General features: G+C 36.3%; 1 protein-coding gene across 6 annotated transcripts in view; it reads left to right on the top strand.

Annotated features, from left to right (window-relative positions):
* The window catches only part of PIR121 (transcription activator), a 106278-nt gene that overhangs the window by 24110 nt on the left and 69755 nt on the right, over positions 1-12413 (top strand). For all 6 annotated transcript variants that reach the window (XR_016058945.1, XM_088871276.1, XM_006854187.4 and 3 more), the window contains exons 13-18: positions 1546-1639; positions 1866-2081; positions 2473-2684; positions 3557-3704; positions 4629-4797; positions 8662-8738. Coding sequence is in view for 5 of the 6 variants with exons in the window: in XM_088871276.1 (XP_088727402.1) it covers positions 1546-1639; positions 1866-2081; positions 2473-2684; positions 3557-3704; positions 4629-4797; positions 8662-8738 (916 nt within the window). In the remaining variant the exon portion in view is untranslated. The remainder of the gene's footprint in view (positions 1-1545; positions 1640-1865; positions 2082-2472; positions 2685-3556; positions 3705-4628; positions 4798-8661; positions 8739-12413) is intronic.

Genomic DNA, 12413 nt, shown 5'->3' with positions numbered 1-12413 from the left:
ATAGATGAGAGAGAGAGAGAGAGAGAGAGAGAGAGAGAGAGAGAGAGAGAGAGAGAGAGAGAGAGAGAGATCATTATCTCATGGGCACACTTTTGAGAAATGTCAGGTCCAAATCTCATACCATGTGACTAGAGTTAGACCTACCTTTTCCTACATGAAATATGCTTTTGCAAGCATCAAAACTCTCTTTTTGATCAATGTGTACTTAAGGATTCTTTTCCCTTTGAAAAAGTATGGAACATGGATTTGAATAGTTTTTTCTTTTTTAGTGATATGCATTTAGTTTGCTGTCCTTTTATATGGATATACATTTATTGCTTTCTTTGCTTTTTATGTTTTTCTTTTAGGGCCGGGGTGGGGGGGGGAGGAGAGAGAGAGAGAAGTCATTCTCTCTCATGCTTTCATTTTTTTAGAAAATGTTGGGTCAAAGTCTCATAACATTTATGACCACCATTAGACCCATCATTTCCTTTCATACATTAAACATGATTTTGAAAGCATTTCGGATCTCTCTTTTTGATCAATGCGGACTTAAGAATCTGTTTCCGTTTGAGAATTTGTAGAACACGGATTTGAATATTTTTTCTTTTTTTATTGATATGCATTTATTTGATTTTTTTTATTTTATGGATATTTGTTTGTTGTTCTCTTTGTTTCTTATGGAGTATGCATTTATTGCTTTCTTTTTTGGTTTGACTTGCATTTTATTGCTTTTATCCTGGAGAATTTGTGATTGGCTGGTTGAAGGTAAACATCTTGTTAAGTTGGCTGTCTGGGTTCTTTGCGTGTAACTTGAAGGCCTTGCATGTTTGTTTGGTACTAACATTCAGAACTGTGTTGGCCATTTGAGCTTGTGCTTTTGGTTGACGTTCACATTCTCATGTGATTTCCTTTGGATCATTGGAGGATTTCTGAAAGCTTCGTAAAATAGTTGGTGACTAGCAGATATTATGTATTGGCTTATAAGGTGATATCCAACTTCTTTAGAAAGTTTCTAAAGCTTTTGTAAAGGTTTTCATCATTCTGTTTCTGGTTGATGTCTTCGGTATTTCTGTGGAGGCTGTTGCAATGGCATGCACCTTAGTAAATATGATGTAACTTGGGATGATGGGGTTGTCTATCACTGTGAAATTTGTTTTTTTTCGTTTTTTGTTTTTGTTTTTTTTTTTGTTTTTGCTTTTTTGGGGTTCTGCTATCATGGTATTGTATTTATTGGTCGGTTTCTGATTATTTGTTGGTTTCTGTGTGGTTTTCTGTTTACCATGGTTTGACATAACCATGGGAAAGAAATATGAAGTGTTCCCTTATTTATAGTTTTATGTTCTGACAATGTGAGCTTGCTGGCGTTTTGCTCCTCATTGTTCTTTACTATGTTTGCTGTCTTATGGATCATGTGATATGTTAGTATCGAGATTGAATTTGACATGGCAATACTGCCAATTTCAATGACTTTGTTTCGTCATAATTTTGCTTGATGGTGCCATGTATAAAGTATAAACAAAGAAAAAAAGAAGCAATTTGTGCGTCAGCCCTTGACTAACTCACCTACCAGAGGCGTTATTTAATCATCAACCACATTGGAACTATCCGTTTGGAGCACGACGATCATGCGATACGTTTTGCCTCAGCCATGAATCAGGTACTCAGTTCTCTAGACACATTTTAAAGATTCTCTAGATGACCATTATTGCTTTTCTATGATCAATTTTGCAGAGAACCTGTTTGGTGCTGCTTTTCTTTAAGTCTTGCCTGTCAAAGGTCATGTAATGATTTTTTTTAATGTATATTTTATTTATTTATATCTCCTATCACAACTCATTTACAAATCGTAGATGTATACTTTGTTAATGATATATGCTATCCAGGTTATATTAATGAAGTCAACAGATGGTGCCGATTCTGAATGGTGCAAGGAGGTCAAGGGAAATCTGTATGATATAATTGTAGAAGGGTTTCAACTTCTCAGTAGATGGACTGGACGAATATGGGAACAGTGTGCATGGAAATTTTCTCACCCATACAGAAATGCTGATTCCCAAGAACCACGTGAAATTTCAGCGGCTTTCTCTGATTATGAAAAAGTCTGTTCATGTATCTAGTATTCTAACTTTTTTCTCTGTGCTTATCTCACATTCTAATACTAAATGACCACACATTTTCTTTTCATTCATGGTGGTAATTGTCACCACCAATGTAGTTTGTACTTAATGAATGTATAGCTAATGTGACTTCACACTTCACCTGGAGTACTATGATGCTGCAGTTACTTCGTTTTCTTTATTTTTCGGTTTGTAATGCTGAAAGAGTCATCTACAGTTAACCTTTTTCAAACAGAAAAAAAAAAAAAGAGAAGAGAGAAAAAATGCTGAAAGAGTCATCTAATAATTCTTAATCTTATTTGAAGGTGTTTTTTGGATTAATACTTTCTTTCCTTTTTCTGATTCCAAGAACGTGACTGTCAATTTCCTACAGGTCGTTCGATGGAACTATATGGTGGAGGAGAGGAAGGCATTGGTTGAGGTAGTGAGTTATATAAAGAGCATAGGTTCAATGCTGCATCAATATGATACAGTTGTGGCAGATGCTCTATGGGAAACCATTCATGCTGAAGTCCAAGATTTTGTACAGAACAAATTAGCGGCCATGCTGCGAACAACATCCCGAAAGAAGAAAGACTTGTCCAGGTGCCTGCGTCTTTCATGGTTTCAATTTTTTTTGAACTTCTATGGAGAATTGAGTTCAGACCCAAACTAGAGGAGTTTTGTAAAGGATGACCTCTCGAAAATTTTGGTCTAGTTGGCGGTTTGCATTTCAGCTGTGTCTCCATTTCTTCTTTTAGTTAAACCTAAAATTTGGTACGAATTTTATCAAATTTTCTGATTAGTCTTATTCTCTTTTTAATTAATAAAAGTAATTAATGGGAAGTATGCATCCAGTTGCATGATTAAAACACTAAAGTTTTTTTTCCTAAACTTAGATTTTTATTTATTAAATATTTAATTTCTTCTACATTTGAAAAATATTTTTAAATTTCTCTGGACTATGACCGAAGCTGTTTCTGAAGTTTGACCAAAACTTATTTGAATTCTTTACTGTTTACAAAAATTGAAATCTACCCAATGTTTGTTAGTAACATTTAGCAATTCAGCTGACCGAGTTTGAGTTTGAGGTCCTAACCACAGTTTGTAGTGACTTCGATATTCCTTATACGCATTTAAAAGCTCGTTCTTTTACCTCTAGTAGCATGAGTATGAGATTGATTTACGTACTTGAATTCAGCTGCTGATTCATTACCATGGTCCTTGGCTGCCCTTTGTGCATGCCTCCTTATATTCTAGGAATTTATGGTGTTAATGTGTTCTTCCAGTTGCCTTCTGACATGCAAGTTGTTGGTTTATGAGACAAATGTTTTGTGCGGAATTACATTTCACTTTCATAGATTGTTTCAAGCTAAACATGTATTTACCTTAATGCAGATGGGTATGGTCAAATTGATGCTACTGCAATATATTATTTTTATTTAACTTAGTCTTGACAGCTAGTTGTCGCATTCCAGGATTTTGTCAGACATGAGGACACTTTCAGCAGATTGGATGGCGAATACTGGCAAGTCGGACTCTGGACCTCAATCCTTGCAACAGGGGGGTGAAGGTTCCAATGGGAACACTTTTCATCCAAGAGCAGTGGCACCAACTACTGCCCAGGTTTGGCGCTTTGTATTTTGGGTTTTAATTACTATGTGGTTGGTCCATTGACTTGTTCCTGCCATGCTTCAAATCACTATTTTTTACTTTTTATTTTTGTATAGGGACGAATATGTATAGTTTTGTCCAATTTCATCAAAACAGATTCATTCGTTATTTTTCTTCGGATTTTCAAAACAAATTAGCAAACTTTTGTTGTTAATAAGATAATTTGAATCAAGGGTTTCTATGATCAAGCTGATAGAATACATGGAGCTGAATATATTTTGTTCCTGTTGACAATTTTTGATGATATTAATCACAGAGATATTGCACTATAGCAAACTATTTTCTTTGCTGTTGTTTTTACTAAATACAGAACCTTGTTTGAATTCCATCTGTTCTCTTATTATTCATGTAGTTTTTACGATTCCTATTTTGCTTTTGGATTGGTAGTCTGGTTTTCATGAAAGACCATGATTTGAAACCTTAACTTCCCTTTCTGAAATTGGGAGCAATTTCATTAGACCAAAGACCATAAAGAAACTCTGTGGTGCATCTGTTTTGAATACTTTTCAACTTTGTTGTCATTTTGACGAATTTTAAGATTTTGGCAATTGTTTACCGAAAGTGATGGTCAATTAGTTTAGTTTCAACAATATGTGTTTCCATGCATACATTTGTAGCTATTAGTTGAAGGGCTTTGATATTATTGGTGAGTACACTGATTTCCTTGAAGTGTTTCTTCCTATATAGAAGGCGTGCTGTTCTGGGTCACCTTCCAGGTTCCACAACTTGGATCGTTTGTTTGAACTTTATTATATAGTATGGTCTTTAGAAATGTTAGTATGTCTTGTGTGTCCAATTAGAGATGTGAGATACTATGTAACACGGGATGCATGTCCATTTACTGTTCCCTAAATCAGTGAAGTTTGTTTTCTGCAGGTGCATTGCCTCCAATTTTTAATTTATGAGCTCGTTTCTGGTGGTAATCTGAGAAAATCAGGAGGCGTATTTGGAAACAGTGGCTCAGAGGTTATGCCTAATGATTTGAAGCAGTTGGAGACCTTTTTTTACAAGCTCAGCTTTTTCCTCCATATTCTGGACTATACAGGTTTTTCTCAATTACTCTGAGTTATGTTGATTCCGTGTTTTCAAAATAACGTTGTAAGCTAGAGAAGTATTCTGTCTCTCGAGATCTTTAAATCTTGATAATTATGGTTGTGTTTTTGGTATCTGTCTTGATAGCTGGGTTCCTTCTGTTCTCATTTGGCATTCATATTAAGACACTATTTTTGACTTTTGAGCATCTTAGAAGAGAATAGTTTGGTTTCTTGATGGAGATCAAGTGATGACCTTGTCCAATTATTGCTTTGATTTGCATATCTTAAGTTTTAGTTTATCAATAATTTGACAGAGATGAAACAACAGTCTCAAGTGTATATAAAAATGTCATGGTTTTGGGCATGATAAGTTGTTCTTGTGATGGAAACATTTTCTTTGTTCATATTTTTCTTTGGGTAGGTCGGCACTCAACAGTGGAATTGAATCTGGGATGTTTTGCTTCTATTGTCAACAAGTGATCATCAAAATCCTTGTGCCCAAGTCATGGATCTATAGCTTTATAAGGGGCTTAATGAGTGACTTTATGAGAGTATTTAGCGAATTGTAAAAAGGCTACTTCTAGAATTAGTTGTCTAGAAAGATCATTTTGGAAGAATTTGAGAGTTTGAAGTTATATTTTGATGTGACAATAAAAAACAAAAGTTGGGTGCTTTCAATTACGAACTTTCTGCTTGGGGAGGTGGAGTGTTGGTGAGTGAGGGGGTGAAGGGTGTGGGGAAGTTTAAGGATAATCAACAATATGCATTCTTGTGAGAAATCATCATCATCATCATCGAAGCCTAATCATATATATTTGGGGTCGGCTACACGAATTTTGTTATGCCATTCTGCTTTACCAAGGGTCATACTCCCAGTCAGACGGACCATACATCGCCATATATCTTCTCACTACTTCTATCCATGTCCTTTTGGGCCTTCTCCTTATCCTTTGAGAGCCTTACACTTGAGCCAAATAGCCCCTCCAAACCATGTTTTTCGAGGTCGACACTGCACATGGTCTATTTGACCATGGTCAAGTTGGAAGTGTTCTATGCAAGCATGTTACCTATGGAAAATTGGAATTGACTGTAGAAGATGGAAAGTTAGAGTATTGGGACGCCTGGCAGTTTGTGGTTAGAATGCTTGGTTTAGGCACAATAGTAGCCTAGTTCTATTGAGCAATACGTGTCATATTTTCTAGTTTTTAATATTGTTTTTGTTTGAAAATAAACATGGCATCAAGCAATGTAGTTCGGTGTACTTGATCGTTGTTGGTTTTGCATTGTGTGCATGAGGTAGTGCTGGACTTATATGGAGTTGTGACATTGGGTCCTTAGGACATTAATTGATATTTATTTAGCTTCTGCATGGCTTGTTGCGTTACCTCTAGCTTAAATTTGTGCCTTCTCTCATAGAAAGGGTTTTCTAGGCGCCTTTGCCTAGATGAAGATTTAGGCTTAGGAGCTTACCTGCTTCCTTAAGGTGGTAATTCATGAACTCAGAGCAATTCATGGGTTCTAACTGAAATGATTTTCATTGAATAATGAGTGTTGGAGTTGAGTTAGAAGGTTTTCATTATGTTTTCTATAAAAGTGATGTAGAGACTGTGAATACGCACTACAAAATTGAGTCACAGAATAAACAATCCTATGTGCATAAAGACTGCTTTCTTACACATGTCAGTATAAAAGTGATGTAGAGACTGTGAATTCTCACTACAAAATTGAGTCACCGCACAAACAATTCTATGTGCATAAGGCTGCTTCTTACACACATGTCAGTAACAACTAGCCCTATTCTGCTAGCCCCTTCTTCAGCCAATGCCTCTTAATTAACAGCTCGACCTACATATTGTAAGGCCATTTGCAAGGTTTACATTGAAACCATATTTCTTGGAACATTTCATGCAGACTCACTGTGTACTTCTCCTCACTCTCAGCCCACTTGCTATTTTTTTTCATAGTCTCTTATTCCATTACACACATATATGGAAAAGGTTCCCATCATGCTCAATACCAAAAATCATATGAAATTCATAAAACACAATCTCATGGTCGTGGTTAACTGTATGCAACCATCATGAGTTTTCTTATTAGTCTATCATGTCTGGATTTCTTTATGGTTACATTGTCTATGATGGACACATATTTGCCCACCTGCATATGGGTATGCTTACCAAGCCATTTAGCTATCCATTTCTCTTTACACACACAGATGTGTATGTTTGCAAATGCAACACTAGCCAATAGTTGAGCATGAGACATATTGCTGAAACTTCATACACGAAGAAGGAATCGGTCAAAATTTTGGATATAAAATTCAAAGATTTTCAAAACAAAAGTCATACAAGAATAATTGCGAAAACATATGTAATAGATTATTAGGAAATATCTAAGTTAATTCTTCAAAATAAAGTTTCTTTCCTATGGTTCTTTTAGAAATGAGAGTTTAAAAAAGAGATTAAATCAATTTCAAAAGAAAGATGGTAGGAAAAAGTTGAGCAGGTGCTTAGAAAATTTGGCGCATTTATAAGAACCATTTAAAACAAAGGAATTTTAGTTCAGTAAAGTTTGCAATTTCTGTTTTAAGAATTTGGGAAAAGGGCACAAGTGCCTGGGTGGTGGGGATGTTGATTGGGTTAAATTTTGTAGAAAATTGAACTCCAAAATTTCAGGAGTAAAGAGCAGCAGAAAATGAAATAAGATTAAAACAAAACCGAAACAAAAGTTAAATGCCATATGAGCATATGTGACCTTATTTGGGCTTCATTGTTTGCTTCCATAAAGGTGTGTCAAAAAGATATATCGCATGTGCTAACCATGATCAAGACCTCAAAATTTTCAAGATTTCATGGAAATTTATTTTTCAACAGATAGTGGAGAATATTCATAATCACAAATAATTTAATTCGGATCATGATGTGAAGTGATAAGTCTCTCTCTCTATATATATATATATCATCATCATTATTATCATCATAGCCTTTTCCCAATTAATTGGGGTTGGCTAAACGAATTCTGGCCCTCCATTCTGCTCTATTAAAGGCCATACCCTTAGTGAGGTCATAAGTCCCCATTTTTTTTCGGACAACTTCCCATCACGTCCTTTTGGGCCAACCCCTTGTCCTTTTCAATCTTTCCACTTGAACTAACTCACACCTCCTAGCAGGTGCTGTACTGGGTCAGCGCCACTCATGTCCAGCCCACCTAAGTCTGCTCTCTCTCATCTTATCGTTTATTGGTGCCACACCTAAATTTTCTCGAATGGATTCATTTCGAATTTTATCCCTTCTTGTCTTGCCACATCTTCGCTACACTCATTATATGGATATATTGTTTTTTCTTCGCCCAACATTCTACCCCATAGAGCAAAGTTGGTCTCACAGTTGTCCTATAGAACTTGCCCTTCAACTTTGTTGGCATGTGGCGATCACATAGAATTGCAGTTGCACATCTCCCTTCGTCCACCGAGCTCTAATTCTGTGTGTAATTCTTCTTCAATCTCTCCATCTTTCAGGATTATCAACCGAAGATATCGAAAGTGCGGTTTTTTTTGTACTTCCTAGCCATTAACCTTAACTACTTCCTCGTCTCTACTCCTAGTATTACTAAATTTGCATTTTATATACTTTGTCTTAGTCGGGCTAATTTTAAAACCTTGGGATTATATATATATATATATATATACATAAGGGGTTGTATGCTTTTATGAGACTGTGCACATATTCATACCGCAAGCATTGTTTTGTTGGACCAGTCTCAATTTTATTTAGCTGATGACTTTTTTATTGGATCCATATTTAGTACTAATAACGTTTTGCTATATCATTTGGAATAAAATTTGGCTCATTGACATACCATTCTTATTTTTTCAGTTACACTTGAAACATTGACGGATCTTGGTTTTCTCTGGTTCCGGGAATTTTATTTGGAGTCCTCTCGGGTTATCCAGGTGAAACATGCGATTTTGTCGGTTGAATATTGTCTGTTTGTCATGCAAAAACTTGGTATTATTGGGGGCACACCTGGTTTGCATAGGATAGGTAAATAGGTTCTAACCACTCGTGTGATCTACCCAATAAAAACAAATAATAAATTTTGTTTTGTTGAGGAAATCAGTAGTTTTAATTTGAGAAGCATGTTGAATAATGTTTTTTTTTTGTGTGTGTGCTCACCGAATAACTATGTATGGCTTGTGTTATATTGCTGGATACTGAAACTTGGTTGAGTTCTTGGTATTTACCCTAGTTCTCTATTTTGGCTTTGACATTTGTTGTTTCATTCTCTTTGGTTCCCTATGAAGTGTGACTACTTACTAATATTCTCATGATTTTTCTAAGTCATTGTAACCATTGCTATAGGGATTTAAAATTCGAAGTAGAAGATAGAGTGAGAAAAGAGGAAAATAAAGTGAATTATGTATTTCGATACCTTTCTCTATCCTTGCTCCCGATCCAGATACCCTTCTCTATCCCGAACCCAACAACTATGGTTTACCTTTAGAAAATAACGAGCAAAGTGCCTGTCATCTTTTGATAATCATTTTCATAGCCCACACCAAGCTAAAATTGTCCTATGCACTTGCTTGATCGATTTCATGCCTTAGCCTTGATTTTGAGCATCATTGATGCGCAATGTAGGTGTCTCACCCCTAGCACAAACAATTGCTCTCTATATCCCACAGGTTGTGGTTTTTTTAGCCCTCTTCGGTTTTATGAAAATGCCCTGTGTGGTTTGAGCCTTTGGTATATTGCTTCTCGTTGTTATTGAATTTGGTCCATTAATTTTGCACTGTTTGGGAGGAATATAACATGGGGTATAATTAAATCCTTGGGGCTGGCCAGGGTAACCTAAGCATTTTGAACCGGCATCCCATGCTATGTTCACACATTTAATCATGTCTATATATAATAGAGATTAAGTTTTATTTTGTATGTTCCCTGTATATTATTCATGAGAAAATTTTATGTTCCCTGTATATTATTCATGAGAAAATTTTACAGCTTTGAATTTGTATTTGAAATCACATTGTATTGTTTAGTTCTCAATCTCCCTAGAGTTATATTGAATAGGAATTGTCTTAGGAACTATATGAAGTGGTCCTTGTAATATTTGGAGTAATTGTATGTGAGGAATTGAGTGGTTTGCATCCATATATACTGCTGGAATTTGGTTAACCAAGTTGTAATTAGGAAATTTTTTTATGGCTCCTGGAATTTGTGGAGCCAAGATGTAATTCTGAGTTGTTTTCCTATACCTTGGACTCATCCTCTACACCTTCCATCAAGTGCTATAAGAGCGAACTTTAAGAGAGTCCCATATTCCCACTCAAGGTCTAGATTGTGTTTAGGTGTGGAAATAGTCTCTAAGCATGGCTTGATGAAACTCTTCGCTGAAGCCACCATCTGAATAGCGCATGATAATGGGCTCGTGTGGTGCATGTGGGTTTCAGACCTGATTTAAACCACTTAGAATCAGTCACCAATTTAGTCAACTTCATGAAAGGGTCGTTTTGGTGTCTTGGGACATCAATTTGGTTGATCTTAAGCACAATGCTTGGCGGAAATTTCCAGAAACTCCAGTCTGGTCACTATTTCTGGATTAGTGAATAACGCATGATCCAACAGTATTTAGTTTGGGACCATCTTACATCTATTTAGTATTTTTTTAGTAAACTTTTATGTGGAAAAAGTCTCAGGGTATCATGCCATTTATATTTTGGGAGGTATAGAAAATATTTGAGTCGTCGCATACCAATGAGGCTGAAGGGCAAGTTTTATAGGATAGAGGTGAGGCCAGCTTTGCTCCTATGGGACGGAATGTTGGGCGGGCAAAAAACAATATACCGATAGAATGAGTGTAGCGGAGACGAGGATGTTGAGATGGATAAAACAAGACAAGAAGGAATAGAATTCTCAATGAATCTATTTAAGAGAATTTAGGTGTGACACTAATAGGCGATAAAATGAGAGAGAGTAGACTTAGGTGGGTTGGCCATGTGTTGTGCCAACCAAGTACAACACTTGTTAGGAGGTGCGAATTAGTTCAAGTGGAAGGACTGAAAAGGGCAAGGGGTGGGCCCAAAAGGATGTGGTTGGTAGTTGTCCGAAAAGGTATGGGCACTTATGGCCTCACGGAGGATATGACCTTTAATAGAGAGGAATGGAGAACCAAGATTCATATAGCGGACCCCAATTAATTGGAAAAAGGCTAAAATGATGATGATGATGATAGGACAATATTTGAGGGGTGCGAGTTTTGAGTACTGAAATTCCAGGGACAGTAAGATGTTTGACATGACCTTTTTGTGCTATGAAACCTTATGGGATTTAGAGGACTTGTTTTTTCTTTTAGAAAATTGGGTCTAGTTTCAGAAAAATCAAGTTTTGGAGAAAATGTCCTTATATTTTGGAAGTTATAAGCATTTTATCAGATGTTGCTTATTCTGTATTTTCTGCTATACATTATGAAAAATAGCTTTCAGAGTCACGAGTTAATAACCCCCGTTAATCGTCATTCGGGTGTCAAGTACTGAGTGTTTCTTGTCCGATTTAGAGTGTCTAGATTCTGTGGGGACCTATCAAGAAACCTTTCAAATTTTTTAAGTTATGGTCCTAGAATTGAATGGTGGTCAACATGAAGAACAAAAGAAGTCACACCCCATGAGCCTATTGTGCAAGGTATTACACACCCTTATGAACTCCTATCTTAAGATACTGAATTTTAAGTCTCTTGGACCTATTTAAAGTGTTTTGGATCAATGGAAGGCTTGGGCAACCTCCGCTGAACCATGTCTTCAAATTTGGATGCCCCGAGCTTCAAGACTTGGAGGAGATCGGGAATATACCTAGAAAGTATTTTATGGCATCCTTTACGGCCCCAAAGTTGCTTTATGAGAGATTGGACCATTGGAGTGGTAAAAGAAAGAGAATGAAAGAGCGGATTGAGTATCAAAGGCATGAGACTCCACAAGGCAGCATGGTGGACTGTGAGGTATAACTTCTAACACTTATGCGTGTAGTAGGCAATGACAATTCAATGAGCATCACACCCTTAGAGAAACAAACTTCACTTCAATTTTTCTTATCTCACTAGAGTGTGGTAGAATATCTTGGCATAAAATGATGTTGAAACTTGGAAAGCGAGGACTGGTCACATAAGCTAAAAGGGTGCGTTTGGTAACTTTCTATGCAGTTTCCCTGGGATTTTCTCTTGCTGCTGACTTTCTTAGAATCTGGGAGAAAGTGAAAATTGGTAACCTGAAAGCTGGGAACCTTGTTTGATGAATTGTTGTGCTGCTACTTTCTTTTGTTTGATAATGTTGATCCTGGGAAAGTACGAAACTGCCTGTTTTAATTGTACATTATGTATTTCCATGATTTGGTATGAGTAATGTATATTTTTGAATAAAGTTTTTTGCTACTACCTATCTAATGGAATTCTTACAATGTACGGTTAATATTGAAATTTAATCTCACATCTATGTAATTTAAGAAATACCCTCAATAAAAATTCAAATTTCTACCATACAAATATACAAAAAAAGATGAGTACATAATGATATCAAAAGTTCACCACGAAGGTCTAATGAATGACAGATGAGAGAGAGAGAGAGAGAGAGAGAGAG

This window comes from Amborella trichopoda, chromosome 7, assembly GCF_054954075.1.
Source record: "Amborella trichopoda isolate Santa Cruz 75 chromosome 7, AtrichopodaSantaCruz75HAP2 v2.0, whole genome shotgun sequence".
Classification (NCBI taxonomy): Eukaryota; Viridiplantae; Streptophyta; class Magnoliopsida; order Amborellales; family Amborellaceae; genus Amborella; species Amborella trichopoda.
This window is presented reverse-complemented; position numbering and strand designations above follow the sequence as displayed.